Below are 27,716 nucleotides of genomic sequence, written 5' to 3'. Positions count from 1 at the left end.
CAGAAATAGCTGCATCTCTAGCCCAGCTGTTGCAATAAAGTCACAGTATTGACATCTAGCTGACAATGGAGAAAATTGCACAAATTTGTCCCATTGACAAGTAGCAGGAAAAATCCCATCCGGCTAATTCCTGCCCAATTACTCTATTGCAATAATCAGCAAAATTATGGAAGTTAATTTGACAGTGTTATTAAACAGCACTTACAAAGGTAAACCTTCATTTGTCACATGCATATTGAAACATAGAGTGAATGTGTTATTTTGAGGATTGTGCTGGGGGCAGCCCTCAAGGGTCACTTGGCTCTGGTATGTTGTGATGAATAACTCACCTCCTCTCACCCAAGGCTTCTCCTCCATCTACAGTGCACAAGTCAGGAATGTAATGAAACACCCCACTTACCCATTAAATTCTTTAAAAAGCTCTCTGCTGTTCAGAACAAATAGTCTAATTCATTAGCTCCCCATCAATCTTTCTAAACCAGGGGTTCCCAACCTGAGGTCCACAGACACTGAAGAATAGATATGTGATAGTTTTGGGAAAGGTGTTAAAACAAAAAGGTCATGGTGGTGGGTGACTCCAGTTTTCCTAATATAAACCGAGATTTCCTTAATGCAAGAGGATTGGATGGGTTAGAATTGGTTAGGTGCATCCAGGAGGGTTTCTCAAATCAATATATAGATAGTCCAACAAAAGGAGGGGGCTGTACTGGACCTGATGTTGGGTAATGAGCCTGACCAGGTGAGCCACCTTTAAGTGGAAGGACAGTGAGAACTCTTTAAGTTTTAAAGATAAGCATAGACCTTGTGGAAGAGAAGTAAATCAGAGCAGGGCAAATTATGAGAGCATTAGACAGGAACTTTTGTTGCTCAGTTGTGTCCGACTCTTCGTGACCTCATAGACCACAGCGTTTTCATGGCAAGATACAGAAGTAGATTGCCAGGCCTTTCTTCCGCCCAGATACTGCTGTTGCCCAGGTTGGGACCTGGCTGGGTTTGAACTCAGGACCTTCAGCCTTGAAGTCCAGTGCTGATGCCACTACACCACCAGCTGGCCCAGGCAGGAACTAGGGAGAGTTAATTGCAAACAGTCATTTCTTGGCCAGTCCATATCTGACATGTGAGTGGTGTTTAAAAAACCAACTTTATGAGTAGAGGACAGGTAGGTACCAGTAAGAAGGAAAGCAATGCCGGGAAACTTTGGATGCCAAGATGGGTGGTGAATTTAGTCAACGGGACTTATTCTGGCTGGAGGTCTGTACTGGAACTTCTGCTGTTTGTGGTATACTGCATACAAATGGGCTGGATGAAACCATGGATGGGTGGGTTAGTAAATCTGCAGATGATATGAAGATTGGTGGTGTTGTGGATGGTGTAGAAGACTGACAGTGGGATACAGATCATTTGTAAATATGGGCAGAGAAATGGCAGATGGAGTTTCACCCAGTCAAGTATGAAGTGTTGCACATTAGAAGATCAAATGTAAAGAGGCAGTACACTGTTAGTGGCAAAATCCTTAACAGTATTGATGATCAGAGGGATCATTGAGTCCAAGCTCATATTTCCCCGAAAGTGGCAACACAGGTTGATAGGGTGGTTAAAAAGGAAAGTAGCATGCTTGTCTTTATTACTCATGGAACTGAGTTCACGAGTCAGGTATTACATCTTTATAGGACTCTCGTGCGGCCACATCAGGAGTATTACATTCAGTTCTGATCAGACCATTATAGGAAGGACGTCAAGGCTTTGGAGAGAGTGCAGAGGAGGTTTACCAGGATGCTCATGGATGAGAAGACATATACTACAAGGAGCGGCTGGGCAACCTCGGGTTATTTTCTCTGGAGCAGCAGGGCCTGAAGGGAGACCTGATGGACGCTCATAAGATTATGAAAGACGTTGACAGAGTAGACAGCCCACATCTTTTTTCCCCAGGGCTGAAATGCCTAATACCGAAAGGCATGCATTTGACATAAGAGATGGAGATGTGTGGGACAAATAATTTTACACAGTGAGTGGTGCGTGGCTGGATTGCTGCGCCTGGCACAATGGCGAGGGCAAACACAATAGAGGCATTCAAAAGGCTCTTAGATAGGTACATGAATGTGCAGGGAATGGAAGGATATGGACATTGTGTAAGCAGAAGGGATTAGTTTTAGTCAGGCATTCGATTAGTAATTTAATAACATCAAGGGCGAAAGGGCTGTTCCAGTGCTGTACTGTTTTAAATTCTATCTTCCTTATAAACATTCATCTCCTCTACTACTGTCACAAAATGGCTGCAGTGTTTACCAACTACCTAGAACACAGAACACCACAGCACATACAAGCCCTTTGGTCTAACTTGCTCGGCCTAATCTAACAGCACCTCGTAAACCTGCACCATCCATCCCAGGAAGGACAAAGGGCAGGGGAATGTCATCATCTGCGGGTTCCCCACCAAGGGACGCACCATCCTGACTTAGAAGGAAATTGCCAGTCCTTCATCATCACCATATCTAAATCCTGGAATCACTGTCCTCCAGCACAAATAGCAGATCTTACCGCAGTGACTGCAGTGGTTAAAGAAGGCAACTCAACCCCACCTTCTCGAGGGAATGAACACAATACACTGGTCTTTTAGTAATCCCCACATCCAGAAAAAGATGATGTGGAAAGATACATCACAAAACAAATGGGATACAAAAACATAGACATGCACAAACACAAAACTAATCATATACAAAAATACAAGAAAAACAGGCATACAAAAAAAAGCATAGTAAGCATCATTTAGTTACACATGCAAACATACTCATAGGCTCAATATGAATATGCACCATAAATAACACACATACAGTACTGTGCGAAAATCTTAGCACATATATAGCTAGGGTGCCTAAGACTTTTGCACAATACTATAATAATTTTATTATAGTATTTTATTACTGTTGCTGCAAAAACAAATTTCATGACATATGTGAGTGATGATAAACCTGATTCTGATATGGGTCTCTATTGTGGACTGAGAGTGGGAAGAGGGCAGGGAGAGGGGAATCATGGTTGAGGCAAGGGGAAGGAGCGGGAAGGATCAGAGAGACATTTCGCAATGATCAATAAATTGTTTGGAAACAACTGACCTTGCCTGGTGTCTCAGGGCTGGTGGATCTGTACCTGCTCCACCATACCCCACTACCCCTGACACTCCTTCTCTGCCAACTGTCCCACAACCCTCCTGTGGAAATCCATCCTCACCATTCCCAACATCCTTCGCTCTCGCCAGATTTTCAAAGTTGCTCTCCACTCATCGTTGACAAATATGATACTGTGCAAAAAATCTGAGGCACTCTGGCATTTTTATACGTGTGCCGAAGACTTTTCCGCAGTACTGTACATACACACAAAATGAAACAGACAAAATATTCAAACACACTCATGGGTACATAAACACAAAACTACAACCCCAGATGCATGCACGCACAGGTACACTCGCACTCATCAACTTGTAAATAGTCTCTCGTGTGAATTACTGTCACTAGTGAACACCACTGGGATATTGCTGGCTTGTCACTGGCCTTTGGTGAGTGAGATGTAGCCAGGATGGGAAGTGCCTGAGAAACTTAGAGACGCAGCAGGAAAAGAATCCAACAAGGCAAAAACACATGGTCATGGTCACCAAACTAAGGGTTTTGGACTCAGGTACTGTTTGCTGAAAAAGTAGTGGCTCTCTGATAATGAGAGATCCTAAGGTTCACAAACTGTTCAATGATCTTGAATTATAAAGTATTTCAGCTCAGTATCAGGTCCCACAACTCTTGGGCCTGCACTTGCTCTAGTAAGAGCAATCCACTTAACCCCTTTCCCCCTACTCCTTTCCTAAATCTCAAGCATCTTTCACTCCATTCGCTTGTTTAGTAATCTATTCATTTGTTCATTCATTCATCCATCCCTTTATTTATTTATTTGATTAATTGGCTCATTGATTGCTTGCCTTTTGAATATCACTACTGAATTTATATCATCTATACTATTAGGTACCGCACACAATATTCTAACTATTTCTGTGTATCACGTGGCTTTTATGCCAATGACGTAAACTTTTATCTCTTTCTCCTTATAGGCACTAGAGACAGATTTTCAATATGTAAAGTCTTTAAATGTTTTCTTTTCATGACTGTTGACAAATGTCTTGCACTTCACTGTTATGAGAACAAACCAGCTTCTCTGCTCAAAACGTGGACTGGTTCTTCACCTCCATAGATTAATTCCCATTCCTAAAACTACCTTAGCAACTTACACGAAATGCTAAAATAACTCAGTGGGTCAGGCAGCAGCTATGGAGATGAAAAACAAGTCCACATTTTGAGCAGAGACCCTCCCTTAGGATCTTACCATTACAAATCTTTCCTTTGGCCTCTCCATAACCATGTTTTCATTCCTAAAGTACTTTGCCAAGAGGTGGACAGTAGAATTCCACCGGGGATAAATTAGTGGTTTGTAAGATTATGAGAGGCATTGATAGAGTAGACAGGGTGTTTTCTTTTCCCCAGAGTGGAAATTTCGAATACCAAAGAGCATGCATTGAAGGTGAGAGGGAGTAGGTTCAAAGGGGATGTGAGGGGTAAGTTTTTTTACTCAGAGAGTGGTGGGTACCTGGACTGCACTACCTGGTATGGTGGTAGAAGCAAACACATTAGAGGCTATAGACAGGTACATGAATGTAAGGAAGATGGAGGGATATGGACATGATGTAGGTAGGAGGGATTGGACTTTGGGTTTTTTTAATTTACCTCTTAGCTGACTCAGCACAACATTGTGAGCTGAAGGGCTTGTTCCTGTGCTGTACTGGTCCATATTCTATGCTCTTATATGGATTTAGATAAAAAGCATGAACTGAATTTGAATCCAGATACTGCTCTGCTGATCTGGCACTTTATCCAAAAACAACAAACACACAATGTGTAAAAAACCTATCTCTGACATTCTCCCGATACTTCCTTCCAATAGCATAAAAAATTATGTCAATTTTGCCTCCTATTATTACTCCTGTGCCTGCTTCTTGATGGCAGCAGCGAGAAGAGAGTATGACCTCGCAGAAGGCTTTGCCCGTGATGGACTGGTCTGTGTCCACTTTTTGTAGGCTTTTCCATTCATGGGCATTGGTGTTTCCATACCAGACCATGATGCAACCAGTCAGGATACTCTTTGCTGTGCAGATGTGACATTTTGTCAAACTTCTTGATGTTATTACAAATTCGCAAATCTGATGTGTTAATGTTCCTATTAGAGGAGTGCTACTGAAGAGTTTTGCATTAATGACTGATAATGGCATTGCCAGTCCTTTTGGGATTTGTGTAAGTAAACTTATTTCATCAAAGAGAAACATTAGTGAGGTACAATATGTTGCATTATTAATTTTTACTTCGAATATTATTTTGGAAACACTTCCTGATCTCCATCCTTCTGTTTTAGGTTGTTGCAATAGATGTGGATATGGCTTTTTTTGAACCCAAGATGCGTGACATCCTTTATCAAAATTGTACAAAAGATGAAGACTGCAACTTTTTCGACTGTTTCTCACAATGTAATTTAAAGACAAAAAGATGCAGAGCTCAGCGCTTAAATAGCAACCTGCAGGTTAGTTAAAACATTGCTTTGTGTTAATTGAATGTATTCCTATCCATTCTTCAAATTTTATGTCCATATATAATGATGTATAGGAGGAGTTACTGGTTGTGGACTATGACTAGTGCTCACTATTAATAACTCAGTTACTATATCAGCTTCCAAATTCTAGCTCCATCTTTAACTTTAAATCTTTCTACCACCCAGACACTGACTCTGACTCCTGATACTTTTTTCTTGTCTTTCCATCACCTGTCCTCAGTATCCAAGATTGAAGATTCAAAATTGTTTAATGTCATTTCCAGCATACAAGCATTAACGGTTGGGTAGCCTCCAAACTGAAAGCATGAATATTGATTTCTCTTTCCACTAACCTAATTTTCCAAACTTCACACTTCCTCTATTCCCCACTCTGACCTTTTATCTTTTCTCACCTGCCTATTACTTCCCCCGGGGTCTCCCTTCTTCTTCCCTTTCTCCTATTGTCCACTCTCCTCTCCTGTCAGATTCCTTCTTCTCTAGTCCTTGACCTTTCCCACCCAGCTGGCTTCACCCATCACTTTCCAGCTAGGTTCCTTCCCTTCCAGGTTTTTATTCTAGCATCTTCCTCTTTCTTTCTCAGTCCTGAAAAAGGGTCTTGGCCCTAAACATCAACTATCTGTTTCCATAGATGCCGCCTGACCTGCTGAATTCCTTCAGTATTTTGAGTGTGTTGCTTTGACCAAAATAATTGTTACTCTGGATCCAATGCACCACAAAAAGAAACACAATAAGATAAAGAATTATAAACAAAACACAATAAATATAAATACATAAGATAGCTTGTATGCCCATAAAGTGATGCAAGACACAGCAGTGTCTGTACATAAGATGACTGACAGGAAATGACATAGTAGGGTTGGTGGGTGTGGAGGGGTGGGTTAGTTGGTGGAGGAGTGGATCGGCCTTAATGCTTGAGGAAAGTAACTGACTCTGGTGATCCTGACATGGATGCTACGTAGCCTTCTCCCTGATAATAGTCCAGCTGCAGGGTGACTGGTATCCTTCATCATGTTACTGGCATTCGTTATTGTGCTCAGCTTCCACATTTCTATATTTAATCCAACCATTCAATGCATCATATCTACACTTACATTTAAAGCCATCCCTGCACCCCCCAGTAACTTTTCCAGCAATCTTCTCATTTTCCTCACTGGTATGAATTCAACATTACACTTGCCTGTTGACAATAGCCATAGCACTCTCACAGGATCACAGAAATTTGCAGCACAGGAGGCCACTTGACCTATCATGTTAATGCTGCCATAAAGAGAGTTCAGTTTAATTCAATTCCCTAGCTGCCAGCCAATTGCCTGGTGGGTAATGGGGCTCTTCAGCTGCTCATCCAGATGCTTTCGAAATGTAGTGACGATTCCTGTCTCAAATTTTTTCTTGTCATCTTTCTTTTAGTTCTTCTGCCAATTGCCTAAAACTGTGAGATGGATGAGAAGAGAATTGTTGAATGATATATTTTGACAGAATAAACAAGAGGAGACAATTTGAATTAAATAACACAGTTCCACAGGATTTGCACGCCATCTTCAAAAGTAACAGGATATATTGTGATAACATAGGATTTATGGAGAAAGGCACAGAATCTTCACAAAAGTCTTGGTCAGCCACAGATGGGTGTTACGGCTAATTTCAGGTCCCTTAAAGAAAGATTTAGATACACAGAGTTTTGAAGCAGTCATTTCAGTCTTTAACAAAATGTCTAGACTTTTAAACAAAATTAAAAAGTCCAGTTTCACCATCAAATCCTCCAACTCCAGTGACATATTTCTCACTGTTTAATTGCTATTTGGATCACAATTAACATGTTTATTTTGCTTTCAGTAAAACGGTGATGGGCAAAAGATTCATGAAACCAGGACAACTTCCTTTACCAATAGTGGTGCATTATCCTTTGTGTGAAAAATTGCCCCTCAGACCTTGTTGAAGCATTTCCCTTCTCACCTTACAACTATGTCCTCTAGTTTTAGACTTTCCTACCCTTGAAAAAACACTATCTACACTGTCTACGGCCCTCTTGGTTTTATAAATCTCTATAAGGTCAACCATCACCCTCCTGTGCTCCAGTGAGCACCATTCCCTCCTATCCAATCTCTCCTTGTAACTAAAGTCCTCCATTCCAGACTACATTCTGGTGGATCTCTTCTGCACTCTTTCAAGCACTAGAACATACTTGCTATAGTGTGGTGACCAGAAGAGTCTAAAATATTCAGAGTGTGGCGTAACTGATATTTTGCACAGGTGCAACATTATGTCCCGGCTCCTATATTCAATAACCCTGCATATGAAGAGAAGCAAGCTAAACGCTTTCTTCACTACCCTTTTCAGCAAGTGTTGCCAATTTCAGGAAACCATGCATTTGCACCCGAAGTTCCCCCTGTACACCAGCATTTTCAAGGTCACCTTTAATTACTTTGCATATTCAGTCCGTACAGGCAATACAAAATGCATTACATATTAATTGCAATACCTGTATCACTCAGCATTACCTCAAGTTACCTTTTGCTTTCTTAAATGCAAGAGATTGTGCAGATGCTGGAAATGCAGTGTACCACACACACAAGATGCTAGAGGAACTCAGCCTCTGTGGAGAAGAGAAAAAAAACAGTCAACGCTGCAGGCTGGGACCTATCATTAGACTGGAATGGAAGATCATAAGACATACTGTTGAATCTGAATTTGGCTATTCAGCCCATCGAGTCCACTCTGCCAGTCCAATTTGGCTGATTTATTATTCCCCTCAATCCCATTCAGCTGCATTCACCCCCAAAACCTTTGACGCCCTGACTAATCAAGAACCTATCGACATCCACGTTAAATATACTCAGTGACTTGGCCTTCACAGCCGTCTGTGGCAATGAATTCCACAGAGTCACCATCCTCTAACCAAAGAAATTCCTCCTTATCTCTATTCCTGTCATGGTCTGGTCCATGAAGTCCGGATTCCAGTCCATGGCCTGGTCCATGAAGTCCGGATTCCAGTCCATGGTCCGGTCCATCGTTCCTTATTCCAGGTTTTCTGGTTTTCCCTTTTACTGTTGGGTGCTCTAACTGAGGCAGTTTATTCACATTTTGGGCTGGCTACTCAAATAGCACCTTGGTTCAGCTTCAGTTGCTGGCTGGCAGAGTGCTGGCTGAGTTCCGGCTGGCGGTTGGACATTGGCTGGTTGCTGCTCATGGTTTCTGGATGAGACTGAGGTGCTGGAACTGCTGGGGTGTTGTGGGGGACATCCTTTGGGAATATTGACTGATGGCCTGTATAGGTCCGGAACGATATTCGCACACAGTTCCTTGCAAACTCTGATAAGATGGCAGGGAGGGAGGCTGATGGTGACAGCAACAGCATGGAGTTTGAGTAGGAAGGGGTGGGGAGAGAGACTAAGAACAGGAAGGTGAAGGTTTGGAAGAGAAAGAAAGGAGGTGGGTCTAGGGTAGGTGGATTGGAAAGTGAGGGAAGAGAAGTTGAGGAGAAGGGCCCGAGGGCAAAATTGCTAAATGTAATGGTAAGATTTGAGGAGGAAGGGGGAGTAAATAAAATCAACCCGCTTAAGCTGACAAAAATTATCAGAGGGCAGGTAGGGGAAGTGAACCATGCAAGAATTTTAGGAGTTAGAAACCTGCTGATAGGATGTAAAGCTGAAGAGCAGATGGAGAAGGCAATGAAGGTGACTAATGTTGGGAAAGTCAAAGTGTCCAGGGTTGTAAGATTTGGAGCACAAAGGGTCAATAGTTGCAAGGGGGTGATCTCCGGGGTTCCCCTCAGTGTTAATATGAAGGAGATAGTGGAGAACTTGAGAGTGAGGAATGGTTCAGTGAAGAGTGTGAAAAGAATGACAAGGGGAGCAAAGAAAAGGGAGACTGAAACTGTTCTGGTAGAATTTGAGGATATGGTGCCTCCAAAGGAGTTATATTTTGGATTTCTCAGATACACTGTAAGAGAATATATATCAAAACCTATGAGCTGTTTCAATTGCCAGGAGTTTGGGCATGTGGCCAAAGTGTGCAAAGGAAAGGGAAGATGTGCAAGGTGTGGTGGGGAACATGAATATGGAAAATGTGGAGACAGAGTGAGACCAAAGTGCTGTAATTGTGGAGGTAAACATAGTGTAGCGTACTGGGGATGTGAAGTGTTGAAAAAAAGAGGTGGAGGTGCAGCAGATCAGGGTGAAGGAAAAAGTCTCATATGCTGAGGCAGTCAAGTTGGCAGGACAGAAGAAAATGAATGAGGGAGGATGTCGCAAAGAGCAAGCGGCAGCTAAAGAAAGGCAAGATAAGAAGAATGCATGGATAGAGAAGAAGAAATTGGTGACCTTTATAACAGGAGTGGTAAACACAACTTATGAGATCAAATCTAAAACTGAAAGGATTCAGATTATTGTGAAAGCTGCAGAGCACCGTTTGGGTATGATAGGATTAAAATGGGAAGAAGTAAACAATGAACTCAGGGTACAGTCAAGTCAAGAGGCAGTATGTGTGTGTTGATATTACTAATAAATTTACTACTTCAGTGGAATGCAAGAAGCCTGATTGCTAATGGACAAGATTTCAAGCAGTTTATAGCTAGTAGGAGAGAAAAGCCAGATGTTGTGTGTATCCAGGAAACCTGGTTAAAGCCTAATTTGGATTTTGTTTTGTATGGTTATGTGGCTGTAAGGTGAAACAGGAGAGAGGGGGGAGGAGGAGGATGTGCAATTTATATAAAACAAGGTATTCCTTATAGAATACTAGGTATAGGAAGTGAACAAGAGTAAGTGGTAATAAAAGTATGGGCTGAAACGAAAGAGTTGGTGATTGTGAATTCTTATAATCCATGCAAAAGACTAGAGTTAAACAAGCTTGAGGAGATAAAAGGGCTGAATAGAAGTAATGTTGTTTGGTGTGATGATTTTAATGGACATAATGTATTATGGGGGAGTGACAGAACAGACATCAATGGTCAGGTAATAGAGGAGTTGCTAGATGAGAACTATTTAGTGTGCCTAAATGATGGCAGTAGTACTAGAATTGATATTAATACAGGTAAAGAATCTGTGCTTGATCTTACATTAGTATCAAACTCCATTGCATCAGTGTGTGATTGGTTAGTGTACCAAGAAGGAACTGTAGGGAGTGATCATTACCCAATCTGGTGCAAGATAAATATTTCTACCTCATTGGTCACAGAGAATACAGGTGGGAAATGGATCCTTGAGAAAGTCAATTGGGAGAAGTTTCTGGAAAAAAGTGATAGATATATAAGTCAGGTCAGTGATGGAATGGATGTAGAAACACTTGACAGCATATTAAAACAAGGTATAATATCAGCTGCATTAGAATCCATTCCTAAAAGTAAAGGAAGAATAAAGAAGAGAATAATACCATGGTGGGATGATAATTGTAAGGAAGCAGTGAGAAATAGAAATAAGACATTTAAACTGGTTAAAAGAACTCATAACTTCTAACATATGATTCAGTACAAACAAGCTCAGGCAGTAGTAAGGAGGACTATAAAACATGCTAAAAGGACGCACTGGAGAAAGTACTGTGATTCAATCGGAAACACAACTCAAGTAGGAGAGGTGTGGGGGATGATAAAAAGGATGGGAGGGGACAGGAGAGAGTGGAGGTACCCAATTCTGGTTGATGGAAATGTAACTGCAGTAACAAATAAGGAAAAGGCAGAGTCGTTGGCAAACACTTTTGTTATGGTACATAGTTCCAATAATTTGTCTGAGAAGGGAAGAAGAGGTAGAGAGAACAAAAGCTGAAAATATGGAGGCTTTATGTAGGAAAACTAACCTTGACGGTGTGCCAGATGTCCCTTCCAGCATGGGAGATTAAGAAAGGCACTAGTTAAAACAGGAAAGATTGCACCAGGTAAAGATGAAATATGTTATGGTATGATAAAGCACTTGAGTGAAGGAAGTCTGGAGAAACTACTACTTCTGTATAACAAAGTCTGGGATGAAGGGAGAATACCAGGGAGCTGGAAAGAGGCAATAATTATTCCAATAAGGAAACCTGGGAAAGACGCCAGCAGGTTAGGAAAGTACAGGCCAATTACCTTGATGTCACATGTATGTAAACTTATGGAAGGTATGATAAATGAGAGGTTAGTGTACTTCTTGGAAAGTAGAAGTATGGTGGCTACGTATCAAAGCGGGTTCAGGAAAGGAAGGAATACTATGGATCCAGTGTTGTGTCTAGAGGATAAAATAAGAAAAGCTCAAGTAAATAAAGAGACAGTGGTTGCAGTTTTTTTTGATGTTGAGAAAGCTTATGATACGTTATGGAAAGAGGGTCTCCTAATCAATCTACATTTAATGGGAATCGGGGCGGGGGGGATGTTCAATTGGGTTAAGGACTTCTTAAACGGGAGAACTATTCAGGTGAGGATAGGATCAGAGCTATCAAGCCAGTATGTTGTAGAAAACGGGATGCCTCAGGGGAGTGTAGTGAGTCCAATTTTATTCTTCATTTTGATAAATGATACATTCACAAATATTCCAACGGAAGTGGGGAGGTCATTGTTTGCAGATGATGGGGCTTTGTGGAAAAGAGGGAGAAATATTGAACATATAGTTACGGAAATGCAAGGTAGAATTAATCAAGTTGAAGAGTGGGGGACAAAGTGGGGTGTTAAATTTTCAGTGGAGAAGACAAAAGCCATGTTCTTTACAAGGAAAACGTTCAGGGACTTAATTTGAATCTGTATGAAAGTAACCTGGAGAGGGTTGAAAGTTCGCAAACACGAGGAAGTCTGCGGATGCTGGAGATGCTGCCTGGCCTGCTGCGTTCACCAGCAACCTTGATGTGTGTTGCTTGAGAGTTGAAAGTTTTCGTTTTTTGGGAGTGCACGTTGACTTGAGATTAACATGGAAAGAACATGTTAGATATGTAGTTACTAAATGTAAAAATGTGATAAATGTCATGAGGTGTCTTGCTGGATTGGAATGGGGTGCCGATTTTGCATCACTGAATTATATTTATGTAGCATTAATAAGATCAAGATTAGACTATGGAAGTATTGTATATGGGTCAGCAGCAAAATCTGCGCTAGCAGAACTGGATATCATGCAACCTCGGGCTCTAATGGTGTGCTGGGGAGCGGTTAGAACTTCCCCAGTGTGTGCACTCCAGATTGAAGCAAATGAAATGCCATTGGGGCTGTGGCTAATTACTGAATTAAATTAAGAGGGCATGGTGATAGCCATCCTACAGAAAGGGTGTTGCAGACATGCTGGGAGAAGGAGAGGACACAAAAAGAAAGTTTTGGCTGGACAGGAGAGCAAACAGCAAAAGATATGGGTGTATACGATAAAGAGTTTTGTTCAAGTGTGGTGTAGCCTGTCAGACATTTCTCGGTATTAGAAAATCCCTCCGTAGATTTGGAATTGCTTAAGATTGAACACAGTAATAAGACGGCTGATATACTCAGTGAATATCATAGTTATAGGGAATGTAAATATAAAGGCATATAGATTTTTACAGATGGATCAAAGGATCCAGAAACAGGTGCAATAGGGTCTGCAATTGTTGTACCAAGTTATCGAGTGGAAATTAGCAAGAGAACACCTAATTGCTTGAGTGTATATGCAGTTGAAATGTTTGCCATATTGTTAAACTAGAATGGAGTGAGCAGGTTGATTGTAATAATATTGTGATATGTAGCAATTCTATATCGGCCCTTGCAAGCATTAAGGTGGGTACAGCTAGAGGTCACCAGGATCTGCTTTATGAAATCCTGTTTGCAAATTCGAGACTGGCTAGACAAGGCAAAAATATCGCATTCATGTGGGTTCCAGCACATTTGGGTATTATGGGAAATGAGACAGCAGATGGGCTGGCAAAAGCAGCAGTCAAAAAAGGATCTATAGCAGTCATTATTAAGCTATCAAAATCAGAGGGGAAGAGCATAGTGTGGAGAAGGATAAATCAACAGTGGCAGCAGCATTGGGATAGAGCAATAAAAGGAAGACATTTACATTCAATTCAGAACAGAGTAGATATGGGAAGAAGTAGGGGAGTAAAGCGGAAGGAGCAAGTAATCATAAGTAGACTGAGAATTGGGCACAGCAACCTTAATGGTACTCTGGCCATCATAAATAAACATCCAACAGGTTTTTGCGATCTATGTCAGGAGACTGAAACAGTAGAGCATATCCCTATTTCATGCAGGAAATTTGCACAGGAAAGGCAACAAATGTTACAGCAATTACGCAAAATAGGACTGGTAGAGAACAGTGTTAAAGGTTTATTGGAATGTGGGGAGAGTGATCAGGGGAGGAAATGGTTGTTTGGTGTTTTAAGGGCGACGGGACTGGAAAAACGACTTTAAAGTGAATGGAAAATGAGGTACAATAAATCCTGAAGATGGTAGTAATGCAACAGTGTGGATGCCAACTGCCATAAAAACTCAAGGAGGAAGAAGAAGCTTCAGTTGCTGGACTGTTCCCTTCCCCTCCCTTCACCTTCCTCCTCAAGCCTTGCCCTGCAACCTGTGTCTGAAGCCTTGCCTCACCTGTAACCCTCACCTGCAAACTTCGTCTGCACTGCTGTCAAGTTCAACTGCTGGAGCAAAATAAGGAACTGTCTATCATTGTTTTGAACTGTCTCTGTGTTCACGCCTTCACTAGGTAGGTCTGGCCATTTGCTGCTACCTAGTGTTCGGAACTGTCTCTGGGTCCACGCCTTCGCTAGGTAGGTCCGGCTGTTTGCCGCTACTTAGTGTTGAGAACCGTCTCGTCTTGTTCGGCATTCTGTGTAGAGCCCCGGCCCCAAGTCCTGTTCTCAAGGAGGGGTCCTGGCTCTGTGTCCCATGTACGAGTCCTGGCCCTAATTCCTGTTCCCATGGAGGGGTCCCGGCTCTGTGTTCCATGTTCCTGTCTCTCAAGTGCAAGGATCTGAGCATCCAGTCCTCGTCCAAAGCTCCAAGCATCCAGTCCTCGTCCAAGGCTCTGAGTTCCTGTCTCACAAGATTACCAAGGCTCTGTGTTCTGCGTTCCTGTCTCCCAAGATTACCAAGGCTCTGTGTTCTGCGTTCCTGTCTCCCAAGTTTACCAAGGTTTTGAGGTTCCTGAGTACCAAGTCAAGGCTTCGTGTTCTCATCCTGTCCAGGAGTTCCCTCGTCTTGCCCAGGAGTCTCTTGTTCTGTCCTGTAGCCTCGCCTAGAGTCAATCAGGAGGAATTGGATGGACTCACGGTGCTCTCCAATGCTGATGTACACAGGCGGTGCGAGCGCTTTGACCATCCCAGACCCCAAGAAATGTCCACTAATGGTGGTGATGCAGAAGAGGTGAGAGATAAGCTTAGTAGACTGTCCAAGCTACCCATACAGAATCCGGGCCAGACAATTACCAGTTGAATGGGAATCCACCAGAATTTCCTATGTATATAGAGCTGTCGGGGTGTGGAGGAGGACATAGACAGTGAGTTGGGCTATGGTTCTGGAATCAGACGCTGGAGGGAGCTTACCAGATAGAAGGCCCCTCATCTTTATCTGATGGTGCCATTTCCCGGACACAGCCTTCCTTTAATGCAAGTGAAGTATCCAATTTGCTGCCCTTTTCCGCTTTCTGAATTGTTGACAACCCAGCACATCTCAGCAATAAATTCCTATTTATGGGAAATGGTGGTTTTATTATCCCTTTTAGCAGTGGCCCAGGTCAGAGCTCATCCCATCGTGAGAGAGAGAGGTGACAAAGGCAATCTTGGCTTGGTCTATAGAATACAGAGATGACTGGAGCTCGAAGTGTAAGACACTCTGAGACCGGAGAATGCAGCATTGCATTGATAATCCTTCAAGCATTTGGGCACTGGAATCCAGGGCTTAGAGAGAAGACATTGACTGTCATGAGACTTCTGTATCAAGACAGATTTGGAAGAGAATGGTGAGAAGCTGGTTAATGATTTCCTGTTGCTTCTGGATCCTGAACTAATGTCGAGGCTTGACCCAAATGCAGAGCAGCAGAGGTGATTTAGCAGTGAGCAATAACTTTAATAAGAAACTGCAAAATAATAAGCTATGAGAGATCACAAAACAAGGGAGAACTGGTTCTCAACACAGCAAGGCAACAAGGTTAACAGAAGCTAGGAGCAACTGGTTGAGGCTGGTTGTTTAATTTGAGTGAACAAGGATTGTAGGTGGGAGCTCGGTTTAAATAGGCTGCAGGTGATGAGTTGGAAAGGAGTGCCAGGTGATTCCTGTTAACTGGATGGAGACTGAGAGGTGCCTGCCTGTGCAGTCCTGACACTGAATGGTGGTGTGGGAGGAGGTATAGGGGCTGGTGTAGCATTTGTCCCGCTTGCAGAGATAAGTGTCAGGAGGGAGATCGGTGGGGAATGACGTATGAAGAAGGGAGTCATGGAAAGAGCGATCCCTGCAGAAAATGGAGAATGTGGAGGTGGGTGGAAGGGAAAGATTGCTTATTGGTAGGATTCCACTGAAGATGGTGGAAGTTATGAAGAATGATGTGCTGGATGCTGAGGCTCATGTGTTGGTAGGTAAGGACAAGGGGAACTCTATTAATATCATGACAACGGGAAGATATGTTGAGGGTATATGTTGAGATATGTCCAGGAAATGGAGGAGCTGTGGGTAAGCATCTTCATTGTACTTCATCCCACCCTGTCACTTATAAAAATGCTATTCTGTATTTTTTTTATTCCTCTGTCTCCGTTACATCTTTTCTCAGGCTGAGACTTTCCATTCCAGAACATCTGAGATGTCTTCCTTCTTCAAAGAATGGAGTTTCCCTTTCTCTACCATTGATGCTGCCCTCACCTCTTCTCAAATATGGAAAAAAATGCTTCTTCCCAGCTTTTTTCTCACTGTTTTCCAATTCATTCCTCTGTCTTCCAGGCTCATTTACAAACTCCTGTTTTCATGTTATTTTGCTCTTGCCTTTCATAGTTAAATTTCCTTTCCCAGTGCCAAACTCATGTAAAGCCTCCCCGACACCAGCAGCAAAATCCTCTATGATGTTATTAGTCTTGGAGTGCAACTAACTGGCCTATGTAGATTTCAGTCTCCCCATTAGAGGTCCCATAGCCTCAAGGATCCAAAGCCCAGCCTTCTGCACTATCATAGATGCTACCACAGAGCAAACATTTTCCATAACCCTCTAAACTGAAGGAGGTTGAAAAGTGACTTGACAGAGGTCCACAAGATGATAAGAGGCATAGATCAAGTGGATAGACAGAGACTTTCTCCCAGGGCCAAATGGCTAATAGGAGAAAGCATAATTTTAAGGTGAATGGGCGCAAGTATAGGGGGATGCCAGAGGTAATTCAGTGGAGCGTGTGTAAAACACCCTGCCAGGTATGGTGATAGAGGCAGATAGATTATGGACATCTAAGATAGGCACATAGAAAAATGGAGGGTTATATAGGAGGGAAGGGTTAGATTGAACTTAGAGTAGGTTAAAAGGTCGGCATAACATCATAGGCCGAAGGGGCTGTAGTGTGCTGTATTGCTCTATGGTCAATGATGTGACTGCCTTGATCAGAGTAGATTTGTTACATTGGCAGTATTTTTCTCTCTGGGCATCCATAACGATTATTTTGAAATTTTAATGCCCACAGAGCCCAGATGAATCCATCTACAGAGTGTTAGGTCAGACTCACAAATGCATTTGTGTGCGTGTCTCCAGCTTTCACATTCAATATTTAATGAAATCTTTGACTCGGAAAGAATTCTTCCTAGAAACTTTACATATATTACTCCATCTTTAATCTAGAACAGAATGATTCTACCTTTAAAAATGAATGAGTTTCACGTGCAATAGAAAGTAGTATATTGGATTGGTAGACAAAGGTAGGAAATAAATTGATCCTGAATGCTGCACAATCCATTTTTGCTTTCCTATAGACCTATCGCTCCAGCTCAGATCTGTTGGTCATTTAAAAATTATTATAAATGTAGAATAATCACAATGTCTAAAGATAAATATAAAACTTAGCTTTATTTGTCACATGTACATCAAAATATACAAAGAATTGTGTTGTTTGCCTTAACAACCAACACACCTAGGAACGTGGTGGGGATAGCTCGCAAGTGCTGTTACACATTCTAGCATCACGTGACATGCCCCGAATGCTCAGCAGAGCCACACGGAACATAACAAGCAACAAAACAACAGCAAAACAAGCCCCTTTCTTCCTTTGCACCCTCCCTTCCGTTCACCCACCCACCCACACAGTCTTCCAACTCCATGATAGAAAGGATACCCTTTTGCATGTCATTGGTGAACCAGGGAAGCAAGAAGCAAAGTGATGGGCAAAGGAGAGAGGAGAAGAGTGAAGAAAAGCTTTCTTGCGCAGAATGCTTATCAATTGAAACTCACTACCTGTAAGGACGATGGAAAAAGATTCAGCCAGGACTTTCAGAAAGTACTGGTTGCAGATCTAAGAGGGAATAAATTTGCAGGGCTACAGGAGAAGAACAGATGAGTGGGACTGAGGATGGGGCAGCTGTAGAGGCCAAGACAATGGGTATATTTAAAGAGCAAGTTGATAGTTCTTGATTAGTAAGGGCATCAAAGGGCCGGCTGGTGGTGTAGTGGCATCAGCGCCGGACTTCAGAGCGAAGGCTCCCGAGTTCGAGTCCAGCCGGCTCCCTTGCACACTTTCCATCCGTGCTGGGTTGAGTGTCAGCCTCGTAAAAATTAGAAAGCCTGCTAAAAACAAAGCCGGCAAAAGACGGCGTGCCGATGACTGCACTCAGGGTTAAGGGCTTTCTTCTTCAAGGGCATCAAAGGTTACAGAGAGAAGGTAAGACAATGAGGTTGATAGGGATTTTAAACATGCCATGATGGTGTGATGGAGCTTACTTGATGGGCCAAGTAGCCTGATTTGCTGCTGTGTCCCTGCTCTACAAAGTAGATTATTCTACAAGAATCCAAAATGCTGGAGGAAATCAGCAGGTCAGGCTGCATCTATGGAGGGGAATAAACAGTGGATGTTTCCCTTCATCAGGTTCAGTATTTTATGTGTGTTGCTATGAATTTCCAGCATCCCTGGAATCTCATCTGTTTGTTCTACAAGGAGCTGGCATAAGCTTGATAGGCTGAATGAATCACTATCCATAACAATTCAATAACTGAGGCCTTCTATTGGTTGGGCTGAACCGTGGATGTTGTGTCCTAGCTGTCTACATGATATGCAAGCCAGGGCAGTACGATATGTTGTGTCCTAGCTGTCTACATGATATGCAAGCCAGGGCAGTATGATATGGGAGCAAGTGGTTTCCCTTGCAGCACACTCCTCCTCTCCACACAGCTGATGAATCCAAAGGAACGGCAGAGACCAATACAGTTTGGCACCAGCGGCATCGTAGGAGTTACCAGTCAGTGTTAGACTCAAGGTAAAACGGCCATAGAGACTCTAGCTCCAAATTTTTCCTCGAGGTTTACTCCCGAAGCCTTCCCCAGGAGTAGGCATAGCTGCAAGGCAGCGGAGGTTTGAGATCAGAGCTTTCCTTCCCCTAGATGAGCTGACAACCCCCCCCCGATCTGTCTGAAATAATTGGTTTTAAGGCACCAGTAGCCCTTTTTCGCTCCTCCTCCTGTCAGTAGGAACAGCTCTGCAGGGCTTAGTGGCCAGGTCACACATGAAGGCCAGGAGCTGGACTTGGTAAAAAAGGCTGTTTGAGACACATGGGAATATTTAATGGGTGATGGGCGCTTATCCCCACTACCTCCCCAGCTATGACAACCTTAAGTAACCTACAATTGTTTTGCAATATTTTGGCCCTGTTTTTCTGTTCCAGCAGTGGGTGAATCACCATAAAACGCTTGCTTAAATTTGACTAATTTATTTATTTGTTTCTCACAGGTCATTTGTGATAAAATATTCCGTCCTTTATTCTCACCCCAGCTGAGTGAACTCAGAGTGTACCACCCACTGCAAGCCCAACTGTATAAAGCAGTGCAAAGGTGTGCTGACCTTTCCAGACATGGCAGTGTGGACAAGAAGACAACGGAGAGCACCTTCTCTGAACTGTACAGCTTGTTTAAGGCTGGTCAGGCAGAACAATGAAATAAAGGCAATTAAATGATGACCCAAATAGTTAAAGAGTAGCCTCACCACATTACTCATTTACAATGGTGTCCAAGTGCCATCCACAATAAGCCACTGTGTTCACTTTACAGGTCTAACCATCATGACGATTGTACAGATTTGGTGCTTACATCTACAATAACAGGGATAGTTTTAACCAACATGTAAGAGCAGAGTAATTTCTTTATATCCTTGACTGAAGGGTAGCTAATGTTGTTCCTTTGTTCAAGAAAGACTCTAAGAATAAGCCAGGAAATTGAAGAACCATAAGTTTGTTGTCTAGCAGCAGGTAAGTTATTGGAAAGTTGATAAATTCTTCTTAGGCTTCCAGCCGGGTACAGATATTGACATTAACTGATGTTTTGATGTCGAAGCTGAAGAAAATGGCAGCTTGTCATCGAAATGTTGGTTAAATAGATACCTATACCTGGCTGGAAGCCTGAGAAGAGTTTATTCATTATGTAGGCCAGGAAAGCACTAGATCCTTTTTATTGGAAGGTATTCTAAGTGACAGGATATTCAGTATAAGTATTTGGATAGACAGGGCCTGATTCGGGACAGACAACACTAACTTTTATGTGATAGATCATGTCTAACCATCTTTTGGATGAAATTACCAGGAAAAGTTGATGAAGGAAAGGCAGTGGACTTTAGGAAGTTCTTTGACAAGTCTGCATGGAAGGCTGATCCAAAAGGTTCGGCTGCTTGGCTCTCAGGATGAAGTAAGAAACTGGATTCAACATTGTCTTATTGGGAGAAGCCAGATGGTGATAGTAGACAGTTACCCCTCTCACTGTTGCCCCCCTGTAACTAGTGATGCGCCCCAAGGATCAGAGCTACTTGTCATCTGTATTAATGATTTGTACGATAATATGATAAACTAGATCAGTAAATTTGCAGATGTCACCAAGATATGGAGCATAGTGAATAGCAAGAAATGCTAGCAAAGCTTGCAGCAGGACCACGACCAAATGGAAAATGGCAGCTGGACTTTAATGCAGACAAGTGTGAGGTGTTGAACTTTAGGAGAATAATCCAGGAGAGGACTGGTTTGTTCTCCCAAAGAGAGAGTGGTAGGACATTGAGGAGTGCAGAAGAACCGAGGGATCTGGGAATACAGATCAATAATTCCTTGTAAGTGGCATCCCAGGCAGATGAGGTTGTAAAGATATCTTTGGGCACATAGGTCTTAATAATTCAAAGTATTGAGTACAGGAGTTGGGATGCTATGTTAAAATTGTATAAGGCGTTGGTGAGGCCAATTTTCGAGTACTGCGTGCAGTTCCATGGGAGGTGAAACCCACAGAATGCATCCAGAACAGATGGGATACCTGGCTGAGTACTAAGGACCTGTGCTAATCAACTGGCTGGAGTGTTCACCAAAATCCTTAATCACTCATTTTGGCAATCTGAGGTACCCACCTGATTCAAGCAGGTTTCAATTATATGAGTGCCTCAGAGCTTTGCAACCTGCCCAATGACTATCATCCAGCAACATTTACATCCACTGTGATGAAGTGCTTTGAGAGGTTGCTGATGAAAGATATCAGCTCCTTCCTGTGAAATGACTTGGATCCACTTCAATTTGTCTACAGGCACATCAGCTCCAGAACAGATGCCATTTCATTGGCTCTTCGCTCAACCCTGGAATACCTAAACAGCAAAGATGCATACACCAGGATGCAATTTATTAATTACATCTCGGCATTCAATACTATCATCCCCTCAAAATTAATCAAAATACTTCAAGATCTTGGCATCAAAATCTGCTTGTTCAATTGGATCCTTAATTTCCTTACTGGTAGACACCAGTCGGTTTGGATTGGCAACAACATCTCCTTCACAATCATCATCAGGACAGATGTGCTACAAGGCTGTGTTTTCAGTCCCCTGCCCTACTTGCTTTATACTTATGACTGGGAGGGCTCATCACAACTCAAATGCCATACTTAAGTTTGCTGATGACACCGCTGACGTTGGCTGAATCAAAGGTGGTGATGAATCAGCATACAGGAGGGAGATTGAAAATCTCTCTGAGTGGTGACACAACAACAACCTCTCACTCAATATCAGCAAGACTAAAGAGCTGATTATTGACTTCGGGAGGAGGAACTTCAGAGGATCTGTCCAGTACCCAGCATGTAAATGAAATGACAAAGAAATCACACACTTGTCCTTCTTTACAAGTTTGCAAAGATTCAGCATGACATCTAAAACTTTGACAAATTTCTAAGGATGTGCAGAGGCGAGTATATTGACTGGCTGCATCACAGCCTGGTATGGAAACACTAATGCTCTTGAATGGAAAAGCCCACAAGATGTAGTGCATACAGCCCAGTCCATCACGGGTAAAGCTCTCCCCACCATTGAGTACATCTACATGGAACACTGTCGCAGGAAAGCAACATATATCATCAGGGACCCCCACCACCCAGGTCACGCTCCCTTTTCTCTGTTCCCATCAGAAAGAAGTTACAGGAGCCTCAGAACTCACATCACCAGGTTGAGGAGCAGTTATTACTCCTCAACCATCAGGCTTTTGAACCAGTGGGGATAAGTTCACGCCCCATCACTGAACTGTTCCCACAGCCTATTGGCTCACTTTCAAGGACTCTTTGTCTCATGGTCTCAATATTTATTGCTTATTTATTGATAATTATTATTACTTCTTCTTTTCGTTTGCATTTGCACTTTGGTTTTTGTCCGTCATGTTGGGTACGGTCTTTCATTGATTCTATTATGTTTTTTGCACTTACTGAGTATGTCTGCAAGAAAACAAATCCCAGAGTGGCATACGGTGTCATACATGTACTTTGATAATAAATTTACTTTGAACTTTGAGTTCTAGTTCCCTACATACAGGAAAGTACCTATAAAATTTACAAGGATGTTGCCGGGACTTGAGGAAAGTTTGAATCGGTAGGGCATTACTCCCTGGAGCTTAGGAGAATGAGGGGAAATTTGATAGAAGTATACAAAATTGTGAGGTGCATTGATAGGGTAAATGTAAGCAGGCTTTTTTTCACTCATGGTGGGTGAGACTAGAACTAGAGGTCATAGGGTAAGAGTAAAAGGTGAAATATTTAAGGGGAAGCTCCGGGGGGAACTTCTTCACTCAGAGGGTGGTGTGACTGTGGAACAAGCAGCCAGCGGAAGAGGTGGATGCAGGTTCAATTGCAACATTTATGAGAGGTTTGGATAAGGACATGGATGGGAGGGGTATGGAGGGATTTGGTCTTGGTATTGGTCAATGGGAGTAGGAAGAACAACAGTTCAGCATGGGCTAGATGGCCAAAGAGCCTGTTTCTGCTTTGTAGTTCTCCATGACTCTATAACTCATCTTTATCCATTTCTTTCTATCCAACACAATTTTGATAATTATGATCTTGCAGGGTGCTGAAGTCTCCTAATTCTGGAAAGGCTCCTCTGTCTTCTGTTTTTGGTCTCCTTGTCTGACATTGATGTGGGATGTCAGCAGAGTCAGTAAAGAAAATGTGGGTTTGAGGCCTGGAATCAACAGTCTCACCCTAACTCCTAAGCTGAAGAGACCATGGGACAATTGGAAGTGTGTGGTATCTGGGAGAGGCACTGTGGAAGAAAGTATGCCTTGACTCCCCCATATCATCTGTCAGGTCCTTGCACCCTCCTCACGCCAGTCCGGGTGCCCATGACGGATCTGATGCTGTTTTAGTCAGTTTGGAAGGTCCTAGTCTGCAGTCTTGGGAAGATGACAGTGCCTGCTACCATGGAGCAGTCAGGACCTGGGTCAGAGGTGAAACAATGCTCAGACACAGGAGATCAGCATTGAATCTGTAGCAAGGCTTCAAGAGACTCACTAACCATGTCTGGCAGGATTTGAACTTCTAGGCAGGTGACTCGCTTTAGAACTATTCTGGTGGGGACTAGTCTGTTAATGTAACATGTCTACAATACTGATGGAGGCGGACCTTCTTTTGTCACTAATTTCAGTCCTAAAGAGCTCTTTTGAAGAGCTGATACAGGCACAGTGGGTGAATGATTCTTTGTATTGCTATCCTTTCGTACTTCATCTTGTTAGAGACAGGCAGAAGTTTCAAAAAGTTTCAATAGGTACATTTAATGTCAGAGAAATGTATACATTCAGAAATCTTTTCCTTCGCAAACATCCATGAAAACAGAGGAGAGCCCCAAGGAATGAATTGCAGTTAAATGTTAGAAATGTTTTTTTTTTCTTTTTCTCTCTTTTTAGGTAGGACTATATATGGGGGGGGAAGGGTTAAGGGGAGGGGGGAGGGTAGATTCTATTTTTTTCATGTATTCTTTCTGAAAATTAAATAGAAATTATATTACAAAAAAATGTTAGAACCCCAAAGCCTCCCCAACTCCCCCTCCCATGCATAAGCAGCAGCAAAGCAATGACCCCTCCCCATCAGCAAAAAAAGCAACGACACCCCCCCACCAAGCACTCAAGCATGCAGCAAAGCATCAATAAAGACACAGACTTGCAGTACCCCAAAAACTACTTGTTCATCTGGTATTTGGCATACCACAGGCTCGCTCTCTCCCTAATAAGGGATAAAAGAGATGTCTCCGTTTCACAGTGAGAGGGGAGACATAACAAACAACTCGCTGATTAATGGTGTTAAAAGTCTGTTGAGTCGCTTTTTCTGAGCTCTGTGTCCAAGGAACTCGTGTCCCTGGGCACACAGCCTGCAGCCAACTCACTGCTTACGATCTTCCGTGTACTCCCACAACACATCAGGCAGCAGCACCAGTCTTGAATCAGCCCATGGAGAAGCTGCAAGTAAATAATAAATAAATACATAAATATTCAAGATGGCACCAATAAGAGGTGACTCTTTGTGTGCAGCTCCGATGGGAATCATCAAATATTCCGGTTTAGGACTACTGTAGTTGAAATCCACAGTTTCAGTAAGCAACGTCATTTTAAGATATTTAAAAAATCTATCAATTCTCAAAATCAGCAGATCCCAGACTGCAGACTCAGGTCATGAGTTCAATTCCCCTTTAAGAAAATGGAAACATGGAAGCTGAACTGGTCTACAGGTACAAATGAAATGGGGAGGTGTTATACTCCCACTCCCATCTATCCTGCTAGCAAATATATAGTCTCTGGAAAATAAAATTGAAGACAGAGCAAGATCGTTGCACTACGGACAATGCTGTGTAACTTGCTTCACGAAAACATGGCTATCCCCCGCCATTTCAGGCATACCCAAATTAAAAGCCAGGAGATTCGTAGTCTACTGAGGGCTAAATACAGATGTGGCATTCAAGAACAACACCAGAAGTCCAGGTATGACGTACAGAAGGCTATTTTATGAGCAAAAAAAATAATCCTGTCTGAAGTTAGAGACTGAATCAGATGCATGTCAGCTCTGACCATTACTTCCTGCAAAGTGAAACCTAACATCATGAATGGCTGTGATGCTTCACTCCCAGATGAGCTCAACACCTTTTATGCACGCTTTAAAAGGGAGAATAAAACTACCCCGTGTGAATCCCTGCAGCATCTGGTGACTGTGATCTCTGTCTCGGAAGCCAATATCAGAATGTCTTTCAAGAAGATGAACAAGGTGTCAGGCCCTGGTAGTGCTCTGAAAATCCATGCCAGCAACTGGTGGGAGTCTTCAAGGACATCTTCAGTCTCTCACTGCTGCAGTCGGAGGTTCCTACCTGCTTCAAAAGGGCAACAATCATACCAGTGCCCAAGAAGAGTAACGTGAGCTCCCTTAAGTATTATCACCCAGTGGCATTCACATCTACTGTGATGAAGTACTTTGAGAGGTTGGTCATGGCTAGAATCAACTTCTGCCTAAGCAAGGACCTGGAGCCACTGCAATTTGCCTATTGCCACAATAAGTCTACAATGGATGCAATCTCACAGGCTCTCCCCTCGACCTTAGATCACCTGGAGAATAGTAATAACTACGTTAGGCTGCTGTTTATCGATTACAGCTCAGCATTCAACACGATATCCTCAGTACTAATCAACAAGCTCCAAAACTTGAGGTTTTGTACCTCCCTCAGCTACTGGATCCCTGACTGCCTCACTGGGAGCCCATAGTGTGTGTGGATCAGAAAAACCATCTCTTCCTCACTGACAATCAACTCTGGCACACCTCAAAGATGCGTGCTTAGCCCCCTGCTGTACTCTCTCTACACCCACAACTGTGTGGCTAAGCACAGCTCAAAAATGCCATCTATAAATCTGCTGATGACGCAGCTATTGTTGACAGACCTTCAGATGGTGACAAGGTGGTGTACAGGAGTGAGATAGATCATCTGGTAGAGCAGTGCCACAACAATATCCTTGCACTCAACGTCAATAAGAGCAAGGACTTCAGGAAGGGAAAGTTGAGAGAGCAAACACCAGTCTGCACCGAGGGGTCAGCAGTGGAAAGGGTGGACAGTTTCAAGTTCCTGGGTGTCAACACCTCTGAAGATCGATCCTAATATATTGATGCAATTACAAAGAAGGCACACCAGCACATATACTTCATTAGGAGTTTGAGGAGGACCTTCTATGTCACCAAAGGCATTCACAAATCTTTGCAGATGTACCGGGGACAGCATTCTAACTGGTAGCATCACTGTCTGGTATGGAGGGGCCACTGTGCAGGATTGGAAAAAGTTGCAGAAAGTTGCAAACTCAGCCAGCTCCATCATGGGCACTGGCCTCCCCACCATCAATAATACGTTAAAAAGGCAATGCCTCAAAAAGGCAGCATCCATCATTAAAGACCCCGGTCACCCAGGGCATGCCATCTTCTCATTGATACCATCAGTAAGGAGGCACAGGAGCCTGAAGAAACACACAATGTTTCAGGAACAGCTTCTTCCCCTCCACCATAAGATTTCAGAATTGACAATGAACTCATAGACACTACCTCATTAATTTTTTTTAACCTCTGCTTTTGCACTACTTAGCTAATTTCATATTTTTATATACCTATATACTATATTGTATTGTATATTTTTCTTATTACATATTGCAATGTACTACAGCCACAAGCAACACATTTTGTGACATTTGCCACTGATATTAAACCTGATTCTGATTCTGAAATAATACTGATGAATCCTTGTTCTAACACTGAGAACATGACTTGAAAGTGAGTCCATAGCTTTGGAACCAATTCAGAGTTGATGTGAGTGAAGTTATTCATGCTGGTTCAGAAGGTTTATCATTGTACGGTAATAACTGTTCCTGGACTTGGTTGTGTGGGGACCTAAGACTGCTGGCCCTCCTTCCTGACGGCACCAGTGAGAATAAAGCACGGCCTGCATGGTGGGGGACCTTGATGATGGATGCTGCTTTCCTGTGGTAGTGATCCTTGCAGATTTGCTTAATGGTAGGAATGGTTTTGCCTGTAATAGACTGATTTCATAGAGTGTTAATAGTTACATGTTGGCCAATTGAATCTTCCGGTATACCAGGAAGCTCACTTCCATTCTGCCATAAAACCCCACCCTTAACAACCCTGATCCACAAATTCCCCCTTATTATTGGAAAACAGTCCTGGTGTCTCTACCATTGAAGCTGGCGGAAGCCTAGAGAATGAAATGTAGTCTTGTGGTGAAATTGGCATCCAACATTAGAATTTAAGTTGGAAATCAGAAAACCCAACTTTTGCCGAATCTGCTTCTGAAACCGTTGGGAATGATTTAGCATCCAGCAGGATTTAGTACTAAGGTCTTTAAACACTGTGTACTGGTGAACTGTTTGGAACTGAAGATTTGGATTGGGACTTGTTTGGATTTGTTTTTAATCTACACCCAGTGGTGATGTTATGAAGTACCTCATGTACCTAACGAAGTGGCCACTGAGTGACTGTCTACTGCTGTCTTCTACTGAGTGTCTTCTACGGCTGTAGCCCATCTACTTCAAGGTTCGAAATGTTGTACGATTAGAGGTGCTCTTCTGCACACCACTGTTGTAATGTGTGATTACTTGAGTTACTGTTGCCTTCACATCAGCTTGAACCAGTCTGGCTATTCTTCTCTGGCCTCTCTTGTTAACAAGACAC

The 27,716-nt window shown here is 42.7% G+C and overlaps 1 protein-coding gene across 2 annotated transcripts in view; it reads left to right on the top strand.

Moving 5' to 3' along the window:
• Nucleotides 1–22,757, top strand: part of dipk1c (divergent protein kinase domain 1C) — a 40,100-nt gene extending 17,343 nt beyond the window's left edge. The window contains exons 3-5 of one of the 2 annotated variants that reach the window (XR_010016306.1): nucleotides 5,446–5,610; nucleotides 19,462–19,990; nucleotides 20,125–22,757. Coding sequence is in view for 1 of the 2 variants with exons in the window: in XM_063034996.1 (XP_062891066.1) it covers nucleotides 5,446–5,610; nucleotides 19,462–19,665 (369 nt within the window). In the remaining variant the exon portion in view is untranslated. Of the gene's footprint in view, nucleotides 1–5,445; nucleotides 5,611–19,461 lie in introns of both variants that reach the window. The other variant, XM_063034996.1, reaches the window with a different exon arrangement.
• The last annotated feature ends 4,959 nt before the right edge of the window (nucleotides 22,758–27,716 follow it).

The sequence above is a fragment of the Mobula hypostoma genome, chromosome 1, assembly GCF_963921235.1.
Source record: "Mobula hypostoma chromosome 1, sMobHyp1.1, whole genome shotgun sequence".
In the NCBI taxonomy this organism is placed as follows: Eukaryota; Metazoa; Chordata; class Chondrichthyes; order Myliobatiformes; family Myliobatidae; genus Mobula; species Mobula hypostoma.
Note: the sequence above shows the minus strand (reverse complement) of the source record. Positions and strands in the feature narration are given on the sequence as shown.